The sequence below is a fragment of the Equus asinus genome, chromosome 20 (genome assembly GCF_041296235.1).
Source record: "Equus asinus isolate D_3611 breed Donkey chromosome 20, EquAss-T2T_v2, whole genome shotgun sequence".
In the NCBI taxonomy this organism is placed as follows: Eukaryota; Metazoa; Chordata; class Mammalia; order Perissodactyla; family Equidae; genus Equus; species Equus asinus.
In genome coordinates this window covers 65,236,518-65,263,261 of record NC_091809.1, presented here as the reverse complement: position 1 = coordinate 65,263,261, position 26,744 = coordinate 65,236,518, and the positions used below count along the sequence as shown (strand labels likewise).

At 41.4% G+C, this 26,744-nt stretch overlaps 1 protein-coding gene across 1 annotated transcript in view; it reads right to left on the bottom strand.

Annotated features, from left to right (window-relative positions):
• The window catches only part of MAML2 (mastermind like transcriptional coactivator 2), a 331,653-nt gene that overhangs the window by 77,180 nt on the left and 227,729 nt on the right, over positions 1-26,744 (bottom strand). The window contains exon 2 of the mRNA XM_014835356.3: positions 22,107-23,639. Coding sequence (XP_014690842.2) covers positions 22,107-23,639 — 1,533 coding nt within the window. The remainder of the gene's footprint in view (positions 1-22,106; positions 23,640-26,744) is intronic.

The window sequence follows — 26,744 nt, the reverse complement described above, 5'->3', positions numbered from 1 at the left end:
GCTAGATGTTCAGTGCAGACAACAGATAAATCTCATTTCAGCCTCAGGGGCACTGACTATATTAGTCTTTGACTTTTCTCTATTGTTCACTTCTGTCTTCAATGATTAATTTATTGTTACTTCAGCATCTCTTGTGTAGCTGAGACTTGACTACACCTGCCAGGAGGAAATAGGTGAGCCCTCTCTCTAGGAATTTACATGAAGGTTAAGAGGCCTCTTGGGTGGAGAAGGTGGGTAGAGGCTTGAACTATATGCCTAATTTATGTCAGTTATTCAGACATCTATGCAAAATTGTAGAAGAGACCAATGGAAACCAAGTTGTCGAGAGGGACTGAAGCTTCCTGAGGAAAAAGAATTCTTTATGAAGATATTTAGAGCCTGGTATAAACAGAGTGATTCAGCAACAGAACCAGAGAATAACAGGGGTGTTACCAGCATGACAACTGGTACCTGGAAGTGCCCTCAACTAGCTGTCTTGGCTGTGTGTAATCTGGGAAGGAAAAAGTTCTGTGGTAAGGGAAAGAGATATCACACTAAACTTGGAATTTCTTTAGGATCCACAGCCCGTGGAGCTGTGTAGCTCTAGGTAGTGGAGGCCACTGGGGTCCCAAGTGTAGCTCAGAGTGGCAGCAGCTTGTATTGAGTAGCTGGTCCTACTGACTCAAGAGAACATATAAACCACTTATTTTGGACTTCCAAATACCTGGGGTGTAGGAGTAACTTTGTACAAGATTGGAATTCTCAGGTGAGAAGGTAGGGTGGGATGGTTGTAGCCTGTGAGATTCCAGTTTTGATCTTATGTGACCTCATTTGTTCTGATGGGCTGAAAAAACATGGATATTTGGGTGCACTGGATAATATCCCATCCTTTTAATTTCCCAGTCACCAAACCTCATCTCTTCCATCTGTATTACCTCAAAGGCCCCATTTCCTTTTTCCACCCTAGTCCATCCTGCATGTGCCTAATGTACAGAGATAGATTAAAAGAGGTCAACATGACATATCACCACTAGCCATTCTGAAGATCGGTGGTCTTGATAGGCAGTCAATCAGACTCGTCAGAGCCATAGAAAAATCGCCCCTCAAGGTGGCTTTCTCTAATTGCATCAGCAGACCCTTAAGGAGGAGTCCTCCTTTCATTTATCTTGGCTGTTGAACCAAATACACCACAAAGCCTCAAAACGTACATTGCCTTAAAAAAATAAAGAAAATCAAGTTAGGTGGAGTGTAAGACTTGGGGGGACACAAAGATATTTAGTTAGTTTAATCTTGACATAATTTTTAAAAAATGAAAGTTTCAAGTAGCTACAGAATTCCTCTGATTTCTTCCTGGCATTCACCATTTTCAACTTGCATTGATCTTGCCTAACCCAATTACTAAACAAAGATCTTGTTATAAATTAGGCCACATTTCTCTGTCCTTAAAAACTTGCTTCAGGGTATATCTGAAGGGCTTATCAGTCGATGGACCTTTGCATGTTTCATACATAGAATTATCTGTATACCTGCTGATACTCAAATTCTAGAGATTCATGGGGAGATGCAATTGATCACAGGGGTCCAACGTTGACCTGGAAATCAGATCACAGTTCTCATCAGGGTTCTGACGAGTGAATGAAGTTGGAGAAGCCGCTGAATTTCTCTTACATATGTAAAAAGGGAGTAATGATTTTATTAGAAACATCTCTAAGATTCATACTACTGCTGAAATACTGAACCCTAAATTTGAGCATTTACATAGTTGAAATAAATTAAGCTATTTTTGCCTCCTCAGCCAGGGTGGTATGCGGCAAGCAAGAAAAGGAAGGGGTGGAGTCTCATCAGCTTGAAAGAGATCTCTCTCAAGGAAAAGGCCATTTTCTAAAAGACCTACCTCATTCTAAAATCAGATTTACTACAAAATGAGCCCTGAAAGGAAGCAGGGATCAGATCTCATGTCAAAGTGATTGTGCGTTTAAAGCAATGAACGCCAAAGCCAGCCTCTTGCCTCGCACGGCCAAAGGAAACAAGAAGGGAAATCCACAAGCCTCCCAACGTGAGAAACTCTATTTGTCACCTTCTCACATGTGCCTCCAAGCCTAAACTTGTCTCTCGGTGGCTCCATTTCAGTTGAGTACTTTTAGACCTCAGTCCAAACCCCTTCTCTTAGAATTTGGCTCAAAATATTGATAACCATAAATTTCCATATTTATATTTCCAATCTGTGAGGACTTAAAAAAGCTATCATGGAAACCAAGTACAATCTCAGAGAACAGACTGTGTACAGTCATCCCTTGGACTCCACGGGGGATTGGTTCCAGGATCCCTGGCAGATACCGAAATCTGCCAATGCTCTAGTCCCTTGTATAAAATGGCATAGTATTTGCTTATAACCTATGCACATCCTCCCGTATACTTTAAATCATCTCTAATAAAATGTAAATCCTATGTACATGGTTGTTATACTGTATTGTTGAGGGAATAATGTACATGTTCAATATAGATGCAACCATCATAGGCCTTTCCATCCAGGTTCGTTGAATCCGTGGATATGGAATCCATGTATATGAAGGGCCAACTGTGTTTAATTTATACAATGAAACTTGGGCTGCGGGACCGCTACTGTAACAATACTGAATAATTTAACTGAATTGTTTTACATTCTTCATGCTGTAAATCCTTTCTTTTACTTTTGTATTTTGGGCAAAATCATCAACTTAGCCTTGCAAAAAGGCTTTTGTTTTGCTTTTATATTCCCCTGTCCCTTTGATATCTTCTCCATTTCTTTTTCTTTGATTTCTTTGTTGCTAGATTCACTCCTAATTAGAAGAGTCACTGCAGCTGAAAGCAGTGACAATTTAATGGAGTGAAGCAGATCTACTATTTTGGGTGGAGGTAGTATAAAGTGGTTTGCAGTGCTTTCCACATTCTAGTTAGCTGGGCTCTGGAAAACATTAACGCTTCCTCTGTAACAAAGTAGAAGGTGATACATCTCCATTTTATTTATTTACTTATTTGTAAGTTCCAGTAGTGCTTAAAATGGTACAGTTGGAAGGAGCCATGCAGATCAAGCCTAATGGTGTTCTGTGGAGGTGTATCCATTCCCGAGGAAATTTTCATTTGCTAATGGGACCAAAAAAAAATAAGTCTCATGCAGTGAATTTATCAAACAGCTAAACTTATTTGCTTTAAAGGATGATCACTTACTGTGTGCTTCTCAACTTTTTAATGCTAAAATGTATTTTCTTTCACGAAGTGATGGTACTAGTACGTGGTAGTTGTTTTAACTTTTAATGTCTTTACACAGGAAAATGAAATACAGCAAATCTATGTCAGCACTCCTATTATAAATATAATCTTAAAAGATAAAGTGTGGGGACCACACATTTGGTCTCATCATCTAAGATTTCATTTTGATTTGGGGGAAAATGAGGCAGAGTGGTTACCTGGCTTGCATGAGACCACTCAGCCAGTCAGTGCCATCAAAGCCATGTGGTCTTGGATAAGCTTACATTCTCAGAGTATAACAATGTGTGAGGGAAAGCACATGCTGTACCTGTCAAATTCATGGAGTTATCCAGAAACTACTGTAATACTGTGTTTGGTTTGTAAAGCTCTTGTTTGCAATCTTTTTGGTCACATAAGAGTTACAGCTGACATCTGAAAAATGTAATTTCTCTCTCTCAAAAAAAAAAAAAACAAGGCGAATGGTCCCTAAAGATTCACTTCTTCGATGAATGGACTCTATTCTTGGAGAGGTCAATGTGGAGGAAAGATTGAGGGTCAGGCCACTTTTTGTGCAGATTATGATGGTGGTTTCAAGGCCATCTGCAGTCATTCACCTTTTCAACTGCATTTGGGTTCTATCTTTTTGTCTGCATCAAGCACGGAGAGCCCACTGGATGCTGTGAGGGGAATGGAAGGAGTACTGACAAACATCCCAATATGAAAAAAGATTTCAAGTCATTTTTAACACTGGAATAAAAGGTAGATTTCTGTGTCTGAGGTTTCAAGTTATCTTTGTAAATGGCTTTCTAATTGAATCAGCAAACCCTTAGGGAAGAGCCTTCACTTCCTTTCTGTTGTCTGTTATGCCAAGCACACCAAGAGTGCTCAATAAATAATGCTATATGGAGTACAGGAGGCCAAGGAGTGGGTGTAACATAGTTTGCTTTTGATTGTTCCTCTGAAAAAAATGAATTAAATGACAGAGTGACAGAAGGAGTAGGCAAGAAAGAAATATAAGCAGAAACTTGAGTGTGAGTCTTTATTTCACTCTTCAAAGCTTTACTACAAAGCCAATTATGTATTAGCTTTCAGTTCTGAAGTTTAGAAAATACAATGTTAGATACCACAAAGCCAATAAATAGATTTTCCAGAGAAGATATTGGTAATATTTCATGCTTTCTTCCTGATATAATATTCCCCCAGATGAAATCCATTGCCTATTATTATTGATATTGTGCTATCCTGGTAGCAAACTTGAAATGTAAGAAATAGGATTCTATTGACTATTTCTTATTAGTAAGGTTAATAAATCAGTGAAGTAGCTAATATAGTTGTCTCTTTTATCACTAGAGTGCTCAAAAGTTCAACCTTCGCTTTGCTCTCCTTTAGAGAGGCTGTTCTTACAGGTATTACAAAGTTTGGCAAGTTGCATGATGTCTTATTATGATCTGTCTGTCTCCCTCCCAGACAGAGCAGGGAGTCTATCTTCTTCATTTTCATATCCTCCAAGACCTAACGCAGCCCCCTCAATACGCCATCAATCATTGAGCACTTATTTAAGTGCCTACAAAGTGCTGGGGAGTGTGCTGGCCGCTGGGGATTAGGAGTGAAGACTGTCTAGTGAAGAAGACAGATCATTCTGGAAGGCATAACATAAAGAGCGAGAAGAGCTGAGCTAGGGGAAGTCGGGTGGGGGTGGATCTGTCTGACCGGCTTCCTAAAGGAAGTGATGTTGAAGGGGAAACCTGACTGATGAGTAGGAGTTTCCCCAAGTTCTCTTTTTCTTTGTCTTTTCAGGTTACTGGAAAAGCTGCTGGGTTTGCGGCTGGGAAGATACTGTCTAATGTGTCATCTGCTACAATGGTCAATGTGAAAAATGTTTCTACTTTTACTAATCCGTTCAGATGGTACCTTTCATGAGGATCACATGCTAACACATCTTCACTATTTAGTCTTGTTGTGCAATCTTCTCACGCTCCCCTAAATTTGAATACTGAAGTGAACCTTGGTTGGCCCTGCTTTATGGGTCCCAACTCTCCACTTTTGGAATCAACTTGTTAATAAATTCTCCTCTTTCCTACCTCAGGGCAATAGTAGGTGGAAGAAACTCTAATTTTAAAAGGATTACAACTGAAAGTTACTCTGACTCTATTGCTAAGAGGTGTGATCAGCGCAGTCATTTGCAAAACCATCTGAGCCGAGCGGGTCAGATTCAGGGGTGAAAGACAAATGCCTAAAACCTGGAGGTGTGAATGGTGTGCATCTTGTAATGTATGCATGAGCAGAAATGATGGCCTTGGAGAGATAAGCCAGCTCCCCTCTTATTCTGTTTACTGATTCCTCTCTGTGAAATTTTAAATTCCACATGTACTATAATGCAAATGATGGCGGAGGGATGCTCTCATGTCTCTCTCTCTCTCTCTCTCTCTCTCTCTCTCACACACACACACACACACACACACACACACAGACATGAGCATAGCCCTTTAGAGCTGCCTGCTTAACTTCTCACAGCAACTTCCTCCATTTGGGATGGACTGTGGTCCCTGAGGGAAGCCTCGGCATCTGAATTTGGCAGGGAATCCCATTCCCATGGAAGTCAGGACTGCCCTCACACTCCCAAGGAACAGTCTGGAAAGGTTCTCACCCATTTGCCTCTGGCTTCCTTGGAGAACACATGCACCCACCCTGGACCAAGGAGGGGTCCCCAATATTCCCCAGCTCAGGCAGATCCACAGGTGATTAGAAACTTCTTGCCTCTGAGTCCAAGGAAAATGAGATCTAGGTAAATCTTCACCAGCCCACAGCTCAGCCCTCTTGCTGCTCCATAAAAACGAATGTTGGCAGTGCTTTACATGTCAAAACTGTCCAAGTGGAGCCTGACCTTTGGGCCTTGGGATCCATGCTGAATTCATATCCATTTAGATTTGACCCCATTTCAAGTGTTCAGAAAATGTGAAAGAATTTTACAATAGCCCCCCTCCCCCCTCCCCCAAAATAATTGAATGAAACATGAGGAGGAAAAACAAATGGAGAAATTTGTGAGAATGGCTGAGACTCCATCCGCTTTTGTAAGCAGAAATAGGCAAGTTATCAGAGTTTAAATTGCCTTATAAAGTATCTTTACCACAGCGGAAGAGATGACCAGAAATGCATTTTTTTTTGGCCTAAATTTCCTTTCATTTCTCCCTTGGGATCTCTCTTTCTTACTTTTTACCCCATCTTTCTGACCCTCTGGTTTTCTCTCTGGCTTTGACTATGTAGGCAATTTCAATTTCACCACACGTGTGGGTCAAAACCTTATTTTAGGAATCATCATAGATGTAAGAGTACTGCTTTTTCAGAAGCAAGTAGTTTTGTGGACTGTATTCACACAGGCAAAGCCCAGCCTCCGCTACCAGGTCCTGTCTCCCAGGGCTGCTGTGGAGTCCAGAGCACAGCCTGGCAAGGCCACTGGGCCTGGCTGCCTTGGTGGTGGGCCCTTTACTGCCCACGGCTCTCTTTATAGACTATGGATATAGAACTGATGGCTCAAAACTGTTTTATCTTGGTAAATTAAATAAAATCCAGTCCACAACACAGGGGTGAATAGGCATAGACACTGATAGGCATTCAAGTGGTAGCCAAGCTATAACTGTCTGTAAATGATCACTAGAAATGAAGAGCTCTGTGCCCCATCTCTGGTGATTTCCTAGCTAATCTCATTTACCCCTTTCCTTGGTCTGAAGGCCTACTTCCCTCTGCCATGGAGGTCCAAGCTGAAAATGCCCCTAGGCCCTCCATTCAGAACCTGAGGCAGCCCCTTCTCTGTGGTTTCCATAGCGAAGTGCTCTGTGCCCTCCTGGGACTCACATTTCTCTTGGGTTCTGTCATTCTCTGTTTCACTAAATAGACTGTATTCCTGATTCCTCCATTGTGCCTGGCTCAATCAATGTACTTTGAACAAATCTTTTTTATTTTTAATAATGTAATGTTCAAGAAATCATGGTTAGCACTCTTAATAGCTCAATGTCCACATGAGTCAAATAGACTTTGTACAGCCTAGCCTGAGGACTTAATAAACTTTTAAAAAATTATTCCTATGGAAAAAATGCACCAGGAGTGCCAAACAACCGAATTAAAAATGAACTTTTGGAACTCAAGACTTTCAAAAGTGGAGGCTATTTAGAGAATAGTTACCTGCTTCTAATTTCTAACTGTATGAAAGGGTTCATGTTTCTGCTCCTGAGAATAGTGATACTGGAACAGCAACCAAGATCCTGCTAGACAACACTGCCAGGAGTGTGCAGAGAGAGTGGTCCCTTTGCTCCAGTCCCAGCAGCTTACTGTGCCATTAGTCCCTTCTGTTAATGACAGCCGTGTCTCAAGTGTCAAGACCTCGCGGTGAGAAAAGCTATCACAGGGCTTCAACTGTGCCAGCTGAATGAAGTGCATCGATGATATTTGCTTGCATATTAGTCAGTAACTTTTCCATCAAAAGCAATGATTCTACCTCCTTTCATTCATTTTTAAATCCTTCCCTAAGTTTCTACCCTTTGTACTCACCGGATTTTTTGTTGTTTTTGAGAGGGGTATCAATACTGATTTCCAGGGAATGAGAGCTTGGAGTGACCTGCTGGTATGGTACACAGCCAGAAGCATGTGTCATTCCTTCTACTCAGTTAATTCTCCACCAATAATCCTGGATGTCCCTTAGGCAGGCGCTAAATGTGATAAATGTCAGCAAATGAACTGACTGGGCAAAACCACTAACATATTTTCAGTTGTAACCAGATCAGACTGTAACTGCCTAATCCTTAATAAATAGAGGGGGATAAAGAATTGAAATCTCCTTTGGAAATAGCTCTGTTCCATAATTTCACAGAAAAATATTATAATAAAACTTGATGTACATGGGCCTATGAAAATAGATGTTGCATTAACCAGAGTTAAATTACACACACACACACACACACACACACACACAAAGGTAAAAGGGCAGCATATTGGGCCAGAAAATAGCAATTGTCTGACATTAGATTAAAGACGGTTGAATAAACTTCTTGAGGGCAAAGATGTGCATTTATGCTTTTTGGCTAAGAGACGCAGTGTGTGGAGCATGGCTAGAAGCAAACAAACGGATCTGAATCCAAGTTCTGCTGCCTTATAGGTGTGTGACTTAGGAAAATTACCAAGCCAGTCTGCTTTCAACTTCTTCATATATAAAGAGGAGAAAATTATTAGGAATGTCATAGAGAAAGCACTTAGCACACAGTAGGTGTTCAGTAAAATGCAGGTTTCTTTCTCAGCCTTTCTTTGCACACTCTGTAACACCAAGTATGCTTACTAGGATAGCATCTATGTTCAACAATTTTCTTTCTTGATGTTTTGAATTTTTTTTCTTACTGTCTCTCATGAGTTATGATTTCTCTGAAAGTTTCAACATTTTACCTTTCACACACCTTTTGTCAGGAAGCTACCAGCAGACACAGCCCACCAAAATGAGAGAGTAAATAAACAAACAAATGGAGAAACACAAGGGACCAGACACAGGGAATCTGATAAAAGGAAGAGTTGAAGGGATTCTCAGGACAGTGGCACGAAGGCCTGGGATGACAGCTGTAGCAGCAGGCTCAGAGAACAGCCCTTGGGATTGTCGCTGGGGATGGAGGGCTGCTGGGGAGATGTGCCCAGGAAAAAATGGAGCAAACAGATGATCTGATAGGAATTACAGTGTCGAAAATGTATTGAGAGATGTTTTACTGAGCTGTTGGATGGTATGAGAAGACTTAGCCAGAGAGTCTAAGAAACTTCATAAGTGAAAAAAAAGTTAGACGCTTAAGTCCTGAAAAGGAATTATAGTTACAGTGTACTATTAGTCTTAGCAGTAAACATTCTTTATGTCTTCATAAACCTGAACACATTGATATAGCCTTAAGCAAATTTTTGACATCACCATATTGTGATAAAGGGGGAAAGGGAGAAAGGGTTGGAAATAGAACTAATACCTTCATCCATTATAAGAAGAGGCAATAGATATTGCCTAAAATTCATAAATCAAGAGGTATCAGGTTTGGATGAGTTTAGAAATGTGATGGTAAATACCAGAAGATGCAACCCAAAATGATGAAAGTGGTTTCCTCTAGAGACAAAGAAGGGTGAGGGAAGAGGGGCCAAGTAATAGCTTTTGCATTTTACCTCTATTTGTCTTCTTAAATTATTTGCATGTGTTACTTAGATAAAAATAAAAATTAAATTTAAAAATGAGGACAGTAATTGCATTTTAGAGTCATAAAATTCAGAATTATAGGATAAAATTGTAACAAAGGAAGTAAATCATGTCCGATTACTAAAGGTAAAATACTCAGCAACAAGTTTGGGTCCAGAATTCATGTGTTGTCATCTCTTATTCCCATGCATCCCCCACTTATGACACTTCTGATAGCAGCTGGCATGGGTTTCTGTATACGGGAGGTGCTTAAATATTCATTGAATGATAAATAACTATACCAATTGTTGAATTTTTTCATGGTGATTTTTAATGAGCTTGGTCTGGACAGCTGAGGGGGTCATAGCTGAAGTTTATATTTTTGTTCTATTTGGAGGGATAAGATTATAGCTTAAAAGGACTTTTGAAAAACTCTCCCTGAAATCTGATTGTGAGGTAGACATTCCACAGGTCTAATCTACCTTACACAATGCCTGGGTTTGCCAGAGATTCATTGCAGACAATTCATATTTGAGTGAGGTAGTCTAATGGGAATTTTAATTATGCATTCCTATAGGATTTCTAAACTCTATTCTTGGGACAAGCCAGAACCCTCGTTTGAAAACTCGGTCCTGAAGGAACGTAAGGTTCCGGGGAAGTGCCTTAGGAAAACTCTGAAAAGCAGGAAGGGATAAAAGAAGTATTCTTGTTAAAACAAAGTGTGAAAAGCAGTGAAACAGAGCTTCAGAAAATATTATGTCTGTACCACATTATCTCAGCTTCCCAGGGAAAAGTATTTGCTGAATTAAAATGTAGTATTTTGGCCTCGGATTTTACGATGCGGCTTAATAACAGAAACATCACAGTAAACAGTGTCATGGTGTCTTTGCAAAATTTCCAGTGGAAGATGTCTGTCATGTTACCTAATTCCCCCAAAGATAAATGCATCTTTGAATTCATTTCCAGGAGAAAGTTTGCCTCCATTGATGAACTTACACACTTTCTTTTATATTAGAAAATAAAAAAGAACCCTCATATCCCTATGTCATTTCTTTCTGCCTCAGTTGCCTGGAAACTCAGAGTTAAATGAGAGCTCAGTTTTGGAAGTCACCCATTGCAAGTGTCTGCTAACATTTAATTTGGATTGTTTTAATGGATTTGGTTCCAATGGTCCTTATTTTGCAAAGAGAAGAAAGCTAACACTTGTTAATTGCCTACAAGGTGCAGGCTCTATTTGTTGTATGTCTAATGGGTTATTTCACTGAATTTTTTCAATAATCCTGCAAAATAGGTGTTGTTGTTCTCATTTTACAGATGGTGCAGCTTAGTTGCAGAGAACTTAAGTAACTTGGCCAAGGCGATATGGTCATTAAGATGCTTACAAGTTTTTAGAAGTAAGCAATGTATAAATTCTCAATAATGTACAATTAATATTTAGACTGATATTAGAAATTATTCAAACCTATTTCTTTTCCTTTGATTTCAAGAGCATACATCCTATCACACACACACACACACACCCCATAACTTCTTTCCTCTCTTCCTTTGCTCTCCCCTCCTCTCCTTGTTTCTACATCCATGTGTTGGGACTCTCTCTCAGGCACTATATTAGCTTTTGGAGGTACAAAGATGAATTGTATACCAACTCTGGACTCAAGGAGCTTACAGTTTAGTGGAGGGGTTAATGTATATACTTAACTACAATTCAGAGTAGAAAGCAATGAATGCAATGAAGCATACAAAATGCTTGGTGAGTACGGAAGGGAGAGAGAGAAATTCCATGGTCCCAACTCTCCAGGAATTCACAGTTCACTGGACCAAATAGATACCTAAACAAAAGTATAATACAATATAAGGACTGTACTGGAAACACAGTGTTTTCACTAAGTTGTATGCACTAGAGGAAGAAGAAATGAACTCTACCTGTTTCACAGCTGAGAAGGGGTGATTACAGCCACATGGGCAGTTAGGGCAGGGGCTAGAGAGGGCCAGAGGCTGGGGTCCTAAGACACTTCAGAACTGTCTAAACAGGTGGACAGGATGCCGCAGCCAGTAGGGAAAAGGTGTGGTTTGGCAAAAGACATTCACAGGGAGGAGAGCTGGTCCTGTGAAGTGGAACCTCAGGGAGTGACTAGATCTGAGGTAAAGCTGCAATTACAGGGAGGCCTGGAAAAACCAACAGAGATAACTAGAACCTCAACTACTGGCCTCAGCCCCAAGGAGTATGGAGCAATGCAGAATTGCTTAGACACACTGTCCAGCCCATGACTGGGAAGGACAAGGGAGTCGGAAAGAAAGAGGTCAAAGGGAGTATTATAATAATGTGAGCATGTGGTCGCAGCAGTGGAGATGGAGAAGAGGAACAGGTGTGGATGGTCATCAGTGGTATCTGTAGTAGCACCTGGGAATGTGGGCCTAAGGGAGAGAGAGGAGTTATACTGACTGCAGAGGTGCTGAGCCTGGTAACTGGGGAATTGGGGGTCAAAAAAGTGAGAGGGTTGATGGAAAGTTATTTTTGAAGGATGCTGGTGGCTTGAGCATGTTTGAAGATAGAAAGGAGAGAATAAAGACATATGAGATGATAATTCATGGAACAAGTCATCTGGAGCAAGAGCTGAAATACAGTGTTGGTTTTAGAGAAGGGGAATGTGAGGGGTAAGGGAGAGAATGAGAGAGAAGACAGGTGAGTGTGCAGAGACACCCTGAGGATGGCAGAAGCGGGGAGCTGCCTGGGCCCACAGCAACTCCACATTGGAAATCTCTGAAATGGTCTTGGCATAGAAATCTCCTTGTGAAGCTCTCCTTTCCCCTGGCCTGAGCCCCTCCTGCATGTTCTCTATACTGTAACTAGAGTGACTTTTCTGAAGAGCAAATCTAATTCTTTAACATTAAACATGATTGAATTAAGCAACTACACTGTGGTAGGCACAAGTTATGCCTCTGCTCAAAAACAATCCATTCAATTTTTTCCACAATTTTCTATCGCCCTCAAGATGAATTTCTAAACTCCTTACTATGGTTTATAAGGCTCCTCATGATCTGACCCCTGTTTACCTCTCTAGTCTCTCCTCTCTTGATCTTGCACTCTAGTCACCCTATACTGAACTACTTGGACTCATCCAAAAGAACTCAGCTCCGTCTGGTAGGCTTTTTCCCTACCTCACCAACTCCTGTTCTTCCTTGAGGTAGACACGTAGATGATACCTCTCCTCCGGGAAGCCTTTTCTGGTTCCCATGATTATACTAGGTGATTCCTCTCTGTGTTCTCAGAATACCTTATGGTAACTTCTATCAGAAACCTTATAACAGTACATTATAATCACTTGTTTCTACCAATTACTTATGGGCAGAGATTGTGTCTTGGTCCCTATTGGTAAATTATTGATGTTCCATTGCAATAAAAGAATCACTTGGAAGAGACCCTCATCATTCCCCAGGATATAGGTCAGTCCAGCCTCCATCTAAAGCGCCTCTGCAGAATTTCCTTCCACAGGTTTAATCCACATGGCAGCTGAGAGCGATTTCTCTGCTTTCCAGCCACGACAACTAGAACTGTTGGTGCAGGTCTGTGGGCAGATGGTGTTTTAAGGGCAGACTTGGTATGGAGGAAGGGGGGAGTGCTAGCGTCTGTTCCTACCTTCTGAGGAGGAGAGGGTGAAGTGTTGGCATCCTTAAATCCCCAGAGTATTAGAAAGGATGATGGGGCAATGATACAATTCATTTGTTCAACAAATATGTTTTGGGTGCCTACAACATAGTAGGCGTGGTAGGGGTTGGACTACAATGGTGAACAAGATGGACACAATCCCTGCCTTCAAGTAGCTTGCAGTCTAGTTCAGGAAGAACAAAGATATATGAGGGGTGACACCTGCTAAAAGAGAGGAAATAGAGGGAGCTCCCAGAAAATATAGGATGGGAGCTAATCTAGATTGGGAGGCCACAGAAATCTTCTGGAGGAAATGTCTTAGCTGAGACTGAGAAAGCTTGAGGTTAGGTTGGCCAGGCAGACTAGAGCAGAAAAATGCTCCAGGCAGGAGGAACGGCATATTTGAAGATGTGAGGGTGAAAGAAAGCATGGTACTTTTCTGGTATTGGAGGACACTTTTTATGGAGGGAGCTGGAGTGTGTCTAAGTTTGAGGGAGAAAGATGGGTAAATGCGTGGGAGTCAAGGGAAGAAGAAAGCTGGGAATGGAAACCAATAAATCTGGAGTGTTTGGCAGGAGCAAGGTCATACAGGGTTTATAAGCCACCTAATGAGTTGGATTTCATTCTGAGAAAATGAAGATCATTTAAGGGGCTTAGGAAAGTGACAGACATGAACAAATTCCCACTTAAGAATATTCTGGTTGCAGGCTGGCGAGACTGGCAGGAGGCAGGTCAGTAAGCAAGCACTTGAAGTGAGAATGGACAATGGTCAAAACTATTCTGGATGTTTCGCCCATGGGTATGTCCACTCAGAATTCATTCATCTGTACCAGAGTCTTGTGGACATAGAGATGGGCCTGCCAGCTCATTAGCCTCAGGGCTCTCCCCAACATGGATCCTTTTCCAGGAAAAGTCTCTTCATCCTTGTTGCCAATAACAACTCCAGTGGCTAAATGTCCTCAGCACCCCCTTTCAAGGCCTGCCATAGAACAGGTCTCAGGGAGGTCAGGCAAAAGAGGTGAGCTCAAAATTGGTGTGTGGGGAATGGATAAAAGAGAAGAGGGTACCACCAAGGGGAGGGAGAAGGGGACAAAAACCCAGAGACACAGAGTAGAGATGTGAGCCAAAGACCAGAATGTGAGGCCCACACACTCCTGTGCTCACCCACGCAGACCTGTGGACTACCGAGAAGTAGGGCCAAAAACCTCCCTGTTTATGAAGTTCATGTTTCCTAAAGGTGGAGCTGTACTTAAGCTCCTGTGAAAAGCAAACTGTGGAAAATGCCAGTGATTCAGGGTGGAGGGAATTAGCAGTAGAAAGAAAGGGAAACAGGTCAACCACCCCCATTCTTTCATCCTCGGGACCTTGAAACTTGATTTTGCAGGATGCACAGGAAAGTAGTCATTGGCTTCCCTCTATTATGCTCTGCTCAATTTATTGTTTGGAGGATAAGGTGCCACTGTTTTGTTCAGATTCATTGAATAAAATGCAAATATTCAGCCAGAATTCTCTAATTAGTATCCGGAGTGCTGCCTAGGCTGTGTGTGTGCGTGTGTGCGTGTGTGTGTGTAAGTTTGGTCTTCCCTGTTTAAAACACAATGTGAAAGAGTACGATGATTCACTCACATTACATCTCTCTGAACCTAGCAGTCTAAACATGTGTGCAGTCTTCTGTTTCCAACCCAGAACTCCTTATAGTAAACACCTTCTGAATCTCCAGTCTTTGTGCCTGACTTTAATTAACCCTTAATGTAAAAATTTACTGATTAGTACACTGGCTAAACAGGTTTTTGCTTCCTTTCAATTTCACAAAAAGAAACCACCACCCCCCTCTACCAAAGTGATAACAACTGACATCTGATCAGAAGAGGCAAGACTAATTAGAATGGGTGCAAAGGGGATTGTTTGAGTCACCTACATTAATGCACATTACGGTTAAATATCTGTCAGATTTTCCATTAACCCTCTTGCATTTCCATCTCCAGGATCAAATCTATTTCTTAACCTCATACCCCTTTTTTCCTAGTTGGAAACTTGGTATTCAACAGGCTTAATTACCCTCTAATGCTTTAAATGCACAGCTCTTATTGATGGATGCAACACACGGACAAAGACCTTGGAATGAGAATAATAGAAGCCATTCCCCTAACTGTGTTTTTAAACCCTATGTATTATGATCCCAAGGCTAACATGTTCTTCTTGTTATTGTGTTTATTTCTTTATTGAGGGATACAGAAGTTGATTGTTGCTTTATGCCAATTCACTCCATTGTGCTCTGGGCTATTACACACCAGGAAGACAAAATAAAATAGAATTGAAAGTGGAGTATTCAGCAAATAGAGTTCTATTGTGTAAAACGTTAAATAACATGTTCAAAGTTGAACTTGTAGATTTAGAGGAAAGGCCCACGTGATTTGGGCTCAGTTACTATAGAGAGTGGATTGTTAAGGATCAGGGCAATGTAATGTATGCACCCAATGGGAATCCAATAAATATCTGGGATGGATGTCTCCTTCAGATTAAAAGCTCTTTGAGGGGAGGGACTACGCCTTCCTAATATTTTAGATGGGTGCAAAGAGGGTTCTTTGAATCACTTAATCTTTTAATTTCCAATTCCTGGCACATTGTAGTTGCTCAATAAATTTTTATCATGTGAATGAATGAATGCATACAAGAATTATGGTTTCACCCTATGGCGAAACTTTAACAATGACCCTGAACAGGTTCTTAAATCTTGATGGACCACGTTAAAGAAAAAGAGAGTGAGTGAATTTTCTTTATCATTTAAAAAAATCTAACAAAACCCTTGGATTTTTTGCTTTAAAAAACTAAATCACATAGAACTCCCTTGGGTTTTTTCCATTTTTATCTGGGATCAGAGGTACCAAGAAGCCCAGCAGCAAATCAGCCTAGCAACAGAAGCAAGAATAAACCTGCAATATGATGAAAATAGCTCAGTTTGGAAACACTCTCTGATTATTTCGTTTTTAACAATTTTATTTTTCCACTTACAATAGCACACTTTGTTCTCAGCTATAGTATCAATATCCAGAATTGTCCCTGGCATACAGGAGGCACTCAACAAGTATTTCTTGAATGAATGAATAAAAACTATTGCTAGAGTTGAGAATGGAGCAGTACTCAATTTAGCCTGGATTCTTTAGTTCATGGCTCCTGGTTGGGCCAATCAGGAAACACAGAGATCTGTGGATTCAGATAAGGCAGCTTCAGTGAATTTGTCTGAAAATCCCTCCCTGCAGCAGAATTGGCTTAAATTTTCCCTGAGGTAGAAATAGACTGGAAATGCACACAACAGCGAAATTTCAAACAGATATCACAAAAAAAGGCCCTGTTAGCACAACCCAAACCACCTCTATCTATTTCCTTAACTTAGGCAGAGTAATAGTTAATAGTACTGGGCTTAAAATCAGACCAGTTACTAACTGCAACTCTCAGCAAATTATTTAACCTCTCTGAGCCTCAAAGTCCTCACCTGTGGGAAAAAAAAAGGGGTTGATAATTTCTACCTGTAAAGAAAGGGTTGATAATATCTACCATTTGAGTTATCTGTGTATGGCACAGTGTGGGTACTAATATTAAAATAAACAAACCAACTAACAAAACACATGCAAAATCCTTTCTGCTAATTTTTCCAATCAAGATTCTTTGATACAAATTACATTAACATACGTGTCTGGAAATTCACTCTGGATCCTGGCTTTAGCACCAGTTTCATGGAATATTAAAAACAAATTTTTGTTTCCTTTGTAAACCTGAAAGATAAATGATGAAATATTAAAGGTAAAATGAAAATGCAGACATAATGCTCCTTGTCTGCCATGGACAACCTCAGTATGTCTGCACCAGCCCTTTTCCCTTTTGCCAGCATAACCTAGCCAAGGTGAGTCACAATGGAAATGAAATTACCAGACGGTCAAAGGTCATTCGCAATAATCATCTAGCAACTCTTGGGTCTCTATCGTAACTACACTCTAGATTTCAGGTCATTTATACTTTACCTGTGGCCATAGGTTTGTTACCATCTTTTAGATTCACTCCCGGATTCTGAATGTACTGACTGATTTTGTTTCCCAGCATTTTTAGGATGTGGGCTTGGTTTTGTCTTTGGCCCTCCATGATTCTGACTTCCTCTGACTTCACTCTAGCCCCTAAGCCCAAACCCTAGTGCTAGCCTAATTGGCTGACCGTGTAGCCAACCTCTAGCCCCCAGGAAAAGGATGGGCTGGATACTATATTGTTGCAGAACACGGAATTCTTAATTATTTTCCCATTAGGAAAGGCATTCCCAGTTAATTCAAAGTTCTATCTCTTCTCTGGCACTTTCACTGGACAATTACAAGGATTTGTCAGTATATGAGAGCCACAGTGATTCCTCCACCCTCACCAAGGCCAATAGGGAAAAAATTTTCTGAGTGTTCATCTTTCAGATCAGATATATACAAAATTACCTTAAAGATGAGGAAAGGAGAACTTTAGGAGACTTGCCTGATTTATGCCAAGAGTTGATATGTAGAGCAGTGAAAGATAAACTTGGCTAGGTAGACAGAGAAGGGTGAGGTTCTTAATATATGATTGAGGAGCTTGGCTTTAAACTGTAGAGGAAATGTACAAATTTATGTTTTGGTCATAACAAACCATCCATTCACTGGCTGCCTTCCCTCTCAGAATTTTTAGAGATGGGAGAATTCTAAACCAAATATAGACTCTACTCGAGTTTCATGGATCTAATGTTAGAAAAAAATTCACACTTTGAAATGTCTGATTATAGAGGTCTGAAAAAGATCACTTTTTGGTTCAAGAGGTTAGGGCTTTCAGATTGAACTTTCATGAGCCGTGGTCAACCAATAAGTCTTTCACACCTTAAACAAGTTGTTCAGTGACTCGAAGATAAATCAGAACTGCATGCATCCCTCTCCTGCCCTCTCCCATAACCTTCAAATCAGAAAGGAAGGAAAATTATAGCCAGGAGACATTTCCATTTGCAAACCCCAAACATTAGCAAGACAGTCACTGAAGACATTTTGTGAAACACCAAGTACCATTTGCTCTCTCAGTATGCAGAGAAGGGATTACTTAGAACAATCTCAGGCATGGAACAATAAAGATGTCTCCAAAAATTCGATTATGCTGCATCTGTCTCTCAGGTGCCATTCACATCTAGGAGAACGGAGGTGGATACCCAGTAAAGGGAGAGTGGCATGGGAATGTCCCAAATTTAGTTTCTGCCTGAGCATGCAGATCTGTCTAGGTTCGGAGTTCTGAAAGGTGAAGAAAAGGCCATTTCTGCACACTCTACTGGATAAATTACAAGCAACTGGTCAACAAATTCAATCTACCATTTTTTAGTGGAAAGCCAAGATTTCCACTATTCCCAAAGCTAAAGGGCTCCAGTTAGCAAATCCTGTAGTAAATCTTCTTATGTTCGAAACAAAGTGCATATGAGAAGCAGAAAAAAACTCATAACTAGTGTTTTCATTTAGGATGCTTTAGTTCACAAACTTAGGAGTTGCTTAATTCCCAATGTCTACCCTCCCATGACTTTGGTCATGAGTAGCAGAGATTTAGCTAATCTGAAATGGGAACACATATTTGTACTGCGTACAATGGATGGTAGAGTTAAAACTACTCTCTCTGAGTTGGGAATACTTGGCAATATACTAGATGAGACAATATGAATTAGAAAAACCTTAGAAATATGTACATCCAAATAAACGATGCTTCTCAAAATTGTCATCTTGGGAAGCAAATCATTTATTTTCTTTATTGCTTTCAGAGAAAGTTCACAAACAAAACTTGATATGCAGTCCTATCACATCACAGCTATTCCTTTTTTTTGACCCAAACCAGCATTACCCAACTTGACTGTTTTCAAAAATCACCCTGACAGGATGCATATTATTGTAATGGTAATGATCCATTCAATGAGCTAAAAGCTGTGAAGACAATTCTCAGAGAAAATTTCTATAACTGTATGGAACAATAGCACCATTATTAAAATGGGTCCAACCCACCAAAGGTGAATGCTTTAGAGAAGGCAACACTTATTTGACTATAGAGCTCTGGTATACTTGCTCACAACTCAGACACAGGACTTCAGAGTCATACCTTACAGATTTGTTGAGCTGAAGGAACAATGTGATTCAATCTACAAAGTTGGGATAAGGCTTTAAATGGGTAGCCATTGCCCATTAGAAGGTCCATTAGTCTGTAGAAGAGGTCTTTAGCTTGAAATGCTATGACTATTTCTACCATTTTTTAAGGGCCTTCTTGAAAAGAGGGAATTGGCATCATATGTGTCATATGCACTAGAATATGAAAAAAAATTATCTAAGGCATTGGAAGATGTTTGTTGATTTGGCCATTAGCACCCATCAGTGTGCTTGGATCCTGGAAACTACGGTGCGGACTAAGAGGTCAGGAGATGGTGTACATTTGTTGATCTGAGCAGTAGAGCCAGAAAGAGGACAGAGGATGTTGGAGGTGGCAGGAAGACTCCAAAGGAAGGGCTAAGAGGGCACCAAAGAGATATATTTCCCATTGTAAACTGTTTATTGGTTAGCTCCATAATGTTCACGCTCAGGAAGGTCAACAGTTACAGCTGTTTTTTTGGTGAGAAAGATTGGCCCTGAGCTAACATCTGCTGCCAATCTTCTTTTTGCTTGAGGAAGATTGTTGCTGAGCTAACATCTGTGCCAATCTTCCTCTGTTTTATATGTGGGATGCTGCCACAGCATGGCTTGATGAGCAGTGTGTAGGTCCATGCCAGGACCTGAACCTGCGAACCCTGGTCTGCAGAAGCAGAGCACACAAACTTAACCACCACACCACCAGGGCAGCCCCCACACAGATATTTTTGATTTTTTTTTTTAACAGCTCTGAAAGTTAAAGATTTAAGACTTTCTCTATCCTCAAAGGACTTAATCTACTATGTAGATGATGTAAATATGGCTCAATATTATAAGAAATATTCCTTTTGAGAATTCCACATGATCTACAAGTGGTCACTCATTTCCCAACAAATCCTACCTGTGAGTTGTATAGCACAACCTTCAAAGTAGACCATCCAAATCCTGGTTCTGCTACTTATTATCTGTGTGACTTTAGGAAAGTTATTTAACCTCTCTGTACCTCAACTCCCTCACCTGTAAGAAGAGAATAATGGTATTTCCTTTATATGGGTGACATGAGATACCACAAGTAAAAGATATCACAAGTAAAGGAGACAGAAGTCATCCCTTTATAGAGTAAATACTCAATAAATGCTAACTCACATTAATATCTCATTATTTATTTTTTCCATTTTTATGGTCAGAAGTCTGGGCCTAGGGAGGGTAAAGTGCTCCCCACTCCTCACAGTGCTGGATAGTAGAAGAATTAGGGATAGTTCTCTTTTATTCCTCCAATAATAATTGTGTTAGAATTTAAGACTTACTTCGATGCCTTTCCTACATAATGGTAATACTTGTTAAAAATATTTTGATGTCATGTATGGCTCTTTCCATAATTATCATCATAATAGCCACCTTTTTCTAGACACTGAGCGGAGAATTACCTCATTTCATTCTCAAAAAATCCTGGGATATATTATTATCACTTTTACAGGTGAGGCAGCTGAGACTTAGAGAAGTTCAACGACTTGGTTGAGGTCACACAGCTAGTGAATGTCAGAGTAAGAATTTGAACCAAGATTGATTCAAATCAAAATGGCTACAGATAACATTAGAAAATAGTTCCACAATGCTGTTTTTTTTGTTATCTCCAATTTATGTGTATTAAAAATGGAACTTTGTAAATTATACACATGACTCTAAATCCATTCTTCATAATCTATAATTTTAAAAAACACACAAATGGATAAGAGCTGAAAACTTTACTTGGTGCACAGCTCTTGAATTCTAGTTGAGTCTGGTTTTCTCTTTGTACACATCTAGGGCAAAGGTTAGCTGGGTCACAGTCTGTGGTGCTCATGGCATTCTCTTCTGGGCAGTGGCCATGAAAACTACACTAGGAATGGGATTGGAATTAGGCTCTGCACTGTCATACTGTCCTGACATATTGTTTTGACATGTAACGTGCTATCTTTGTACTTGGACACTGATGCAGACCTGTCAAATTACATGCACAAAGCAACATTCAGACTTTCTTCCCTCCAGGAAGAGTTTCCTCTTTCAAGTTCCCTAGGGATCAGAGCTTACGCACCAGTACGTGCTCTGGAGGCACAGAGCTATCTTGCCGTACTACTTATGTTTGGGGCAGAATAAAACCTCTGTTATATGGTAACCACAGAGTATAAGATAACCACAGATTTTTTTTCTGTTTGTAGTTGTGATGATTTCATTCTTTAACACTTAACTCAGGCATTACTTTTTCCAGAAGCCTTCCCTGATTTCCCTTCGCTGGGTAAGATACCCAAGCTCTGTGCTGTCATATCATTACCCTTTCCACTCAGTATTAAAATGATAGTTTTTAAAGCCTGTCTTGCTCTCCAGACTGTACTTGCACACAGGGACCATGCCTTATTTAAGGTTGATACTAAGCCCTCATGTACCAACATGGAGTCACAGCAGGACCTATTATGATGGGTTGGACCTTTAGACATTTCAATTGGTTGGTGTGGGTGTAGTATGGTCATTAAATACTCTTAATATCATGTCTGGCCTTATTCAATAGTCAGCACAATCACAACATTGTGCACGTGGTAGGTGCCAATTTAGCAACTGGATGCATAAACATTGGGCAAATCACAATCTTATTGACAACTGGACATGTCACTAAACTCATAAATCATAATGCATCATTCTTAATAAGCAAGAGCCTTTGATCACTACAGATCCCAATGACAGTAATGCCCTACAAGGAAATACTACATGCCTCCAGATACCCCAAATGAACCAGGCTTCATGAGGTCGTCACATGAATCCATCAGAACCACTATGTCTTTGTAGTCTTGCTCCTGTTCCAACACAAACATAATGGTAAACAAAGCATAATGACCAAGCTAGATGGTCTCTGGGTGCCCTGTGTTTGGAGTAGTAGAGCCCTTACCTGTCTGTGTTGTTGGGAGACTTGATACCCCAGTCCTGTGATGGGTGGATTCTGCATTTTCTGAAGCAGGATCTTTTGCTGAAGTGGCAAGGGTGATCTTAGCAAAGGCTGACTTGACAGAGGTTGTGTGGGCTGGGATGTTGGCTGCTGTGGCTGTTGTTGCTGCTGCTGTTGCTGCTGCTGTTGTTGTTGCTGCTGCTGCTGCTGCTGCTGCTGCTGCTGCTGCTGCTGTTGCTGCTGCTGCTGCTGTTGTTGTTGTTGAGCTGAAATTGAGCCCTGCTGCTGCTGCTGCTGTTGGGTGTAGTGGAGGAGAGAAGGCTTGTTCTGGGAAGGCAAAACAGAAGGCATCTGTTGGCTTGCTTGATCTGAGTTAAAATGGAACAAAGGCTTGGTGTTGCCATGACGGGGCTCCAAGGCTGTGTGCGGGTTATTAATAAAACTTCGACTGAGATCCTGAGGCTTTTGCTGCATGAGCACATCCAGGTGTCCTCCCTGGGCCGAGGGGCTGGCCTTGTACATGTAGTTAGCCATTACTTTTGACTGGCTGCTGCTGCCAGCTATCCCAGGCATGGGGGAGCTCTGTGGGCTGAATGGCTGCTGACCAAAAGAAGGGCTGGGGATTTTCTCCTGCCCAAATGGGCCTGGGGATGGCCCAGCAGAAGAGGGCAAGGCTGACCAGTTGGTAGGCTGGTGCTGTTGCATCCGGGCATGCTGCTGACGATTGGCAGCTATCTGTTTGAGCTGTTGGGCGTGGGATACTTCCTGCCAGCTCGGCAGGGCTCGGCTTGCTCCTGAGGCTGTCTGAGGCTGAGCCTGGCTCTGAGGGACTGAAGGGATTGGGGATGAAGTGGGAAGGGCAGAGTTGGCCATAGAGAATGCAGGCCCAGCTGATGGGGGCCTCAACTGAGGAGAGCCCGAGGGGCCCTGGGTCAGGCCGGGTGAGTATTCACTTTTGATCACTGTCTTCTCCATAGACAAGGTGGGCCTGGGAGTGCTCCTCTGGCTTTGCTGACCCAAGTCAATGTTAAATGGGTCATCCTGCTTTATGGTGGCATTGATCATGTTCTCCAGCTCAAGGTCACTCATGGGAGGCACAGATATGTTGGTCAGTTCATTGAACAGTTCCTGCAGCTCAGGATCCATCAGCTGCTCTCCAGAGTCATCTCCATACCTATTAGAAAAAATATTCTCCTGGGTCATTTGGCCATCCATGTGCTTACTGCAAGACAGAGTCTCTCCTGGTTCCTTCTTCACCTCCTTTAGGCCCATGTTAAACATACCACTGCCCGGAGAATGCGCATGTGGAGGCAGAGTGTTAGGCTTTCTCAGGGGTGCTTGGCTTATGGGCAAGGTCCCCGACATAACCTGACTTTGTCCATTATTTACTTGGAGGCCCCCTTGTCCTGCAGAGAGATTCTCCCCAACACGGATTCTTTTCATATCCAGGAATGAGTTGTCGACAAAGCCATTGGGCCTCTTGCTGTTGGCAGGAGACAGGTTAACTACCTGTTTTCTTTTCAAGGAACCCTGGAGCTGAAAGACAGAGGGGAAATAAAAAAGAAAATATGAGATATGAATCCTGATATGCTTGTAATCAAAAGCCACATAATATTTAAATGTGTCTTCCATTTATACATAGGATAAATTCAAAAAAGAAAAAGGCACCAATCTGGAAAATAATACACAGTCTGGGATATGATGAAACCCACAGTAGCACAAACAGAACAAAATAAAATAGTCCTGGAGGAGCAGGTCAACCAGTGGTTAGAGAGCAGAGTGGTTCCCATGATTGGTACCTAGGCTGATGGATGAAGAAGCCCTCATTGATCATCAGGTGTTATTAATATCTACAATCAATAACCAAAGTGGTGTTGTTTTCTGGAGCAGGCCAAAATATTCCATATGCATGCACACACAACCCCACACAGCCTCAGACGACTAGACCGAGCACGATTCTGATCACGATGGGGAAACACGGAAGAGTCTAAAGCTAGGACACAATTTCCAGTTTCTCTTTTTACAGATTCAACCCCTTCACTATTATCCTCTAGGGAAGTAATTAGAATAGTTGTCGTGTCCAAGGAGATGTTCTATCTGTCGTTCATCTATTTTTCTCTCCGTAATTCTGCGGCTTTGTATTCAGCCTATGTAGTAACTGTGTGGGCACACAGAAGCCATGAGATTATCTCTGATCAAATGAGACACTCTAAGTGTAGATTTTCCTGGGGATTCACTTATTATGTTACCTGTCTCTCAATCTTGTAACCAAAACCAGGTGTGGAGAGGCAGTAATGCACAGTGGTTAAGCACGCAGGCACAGGGAGCTGGCTAAGCTGAGCTCAAATTCCAATTCTGTCACTGAGTGCTAAGTGGCCATGGCACTTTACTTCTCTGAGCCTCAATTTCCTCATCGAGAAAATGGGGACAACAGCATTTAACTCATAGGAAGAAATGAGACAATGCATGTGAACGTTTTACACAGTGCTAGTTCTAGTAAGAATTCAATTACAGTTTATATAAAAAGTATGGCTTACTATATTCTCAAAGAGGAGCACCTCTCTAAATAGCAACAGTAACAGCAAAACGTTAAAGGACATCGTTCACTAACTCAGTGATTAGATTGTTCTATACGAACTTCAGAAATTATGGAGCAAGGTTTCAGGATCATACAGTCGCATCAATAAATTAAAAAGAAACATAAAACATCCCTCTTTGATCTTGAGATCCTTGTTGATTTGCCTCTAAAATGAGAGGCTCTCTCTATCGAAGTGCAGCTGACCCACTTACATCATTTAATGCTTGCTCAGGGTAATTGTAAAACACCTGAGGCAGAAAGATGCTTCCCCGATAGAAAATTCTATCATTCCTCTTTTCTTCCCTTTCCACTTACCACCATTCCACCACCCTCCTCAAGATTTCTAGGTAACCTAATTAAGAAAACGACATTAACGTAACTGAGCATCTATTATATACCAAGTATTTTAAATACGATTACTTTATTTTCCTTACAACAACCCCATTAGACATGTATCATTTATAGATAAGAAACCAAGACTCAGAGAGGCTAAGTAACTTGCCCAGTGTCACACAGCTAGTAAGTGGTAGACCTGGGCTTTAACTCAAGGTCTGCATAGTTCTAAAGCCTGTGTGATTTCCATGATATGCTGGAATCAGCTTGTTTAGGGCTAGGGTACACCCAGCACCAAGGGGCGGGGGACAGTAAGCACAGAGCCATCGTGGATCTCTGGTAAAATGATGAGGAATCTGGGAATGGCCAGGATGCAGCACAGGCCCCAATGTGAATGATACGTTTCTTGTCCTGTAGCTTATCCATACCCGTTTCAATAATCCCTTATCTGTGCTTTTGCCCACTCACAGCTGGTATATAGTTATGGTGGATGTGCCATGTTGGATAACCGCTTTCTACCTTTTCCTATTGTGAAGTGGTAATCAGAGAAGGGAACCTGACCCAAGCTGGGCCAGTCAGTCCCTTCCATGCGAATTCTGGGATTGGAGAAAATGAGACCAAGCCCTCTTTGGGTGGCTGCACAGTGATTTACAAATCTTGTGAGCTCTCATTCCATATGTCAACTGGAGTCACAGACAAAGTTAGTCTGTAGAAAGAGAGAAGAATGAAGCAGAGAGGAGAGACACAAGTGTTGATGGCATTGAAGGGCCTGATTTCAATCACAGCTCAGCTTTATGTCTCTCCTTGTCTTCCAAGACACATGGTGGAATCTTTATCATAAATTTCCCTTTTTTACTTAAGCTAATATGAGTTGGGCTGCTGTTAACCAAGACGCCTAACTAAATCCCATGAGACTTCACATTCAGCGATGAGCAATGTGCAGCAAGGGGGAGGGTACACTTTGTACCTGAGTGTGAAGCCCCCCACCCTCATCTCTGCCGCCTCTGCATGCTTCCAGACTCCTGACCTTGTCTACTCACTGATGTAGGCAACATTATTACAGACCCCTGCCAGCCACCACAACAGTTGGCAGAAACTCCAGGTTGCCACCGTCTGTCCTCATGGGGTCAGGAAGAACACAGACCAAAGAGGTTTGGCAGTGTCACCTCAAGAGAGGCCATGCTGATTTATTTCATATAAATTACATGTGGAAGGTTCTTTCACAATTAGTAAAGAACAAACAAAGGAATACATTCTTCTTCCAGGTTTGGGTTATCACCTTTCATTTATTTTCCCCTGCTTTGAAAAAAACCTGTTCTGCCAGATTCTCCCATTGTTCTGGTCACTCCCTGGGCAGTGCGGGACATACTCCTCCAGGAAGCGGCTTTAGCACTTTCTCTAAGCCACCAGGATGGTAGAGGCAGCAACAGAATTAGCAATGGCTGGGGTAGTAGTGATACGAACAGTAACAACAACAACAACAGTCATTCACTGAAGGGGTGCGTGCTGCTCATTGTGCTAAGCCCTCTGTACGACAAATCTCATTTTTCTCACAGCAACTCTAAGAATCCTCACAACAACTTTGAGGTTGATACTATTTCCTACTCATCGCCCCCATCTTTGACAGATGAGAAAACCGAGGTTTGGAGATCAAGTAACTTTTTAAGGTCACACGAATAGTAAGCGAGAAAGCTGGGAATGAGACCAAGCCTCCCACTCCCAGCCTGTGC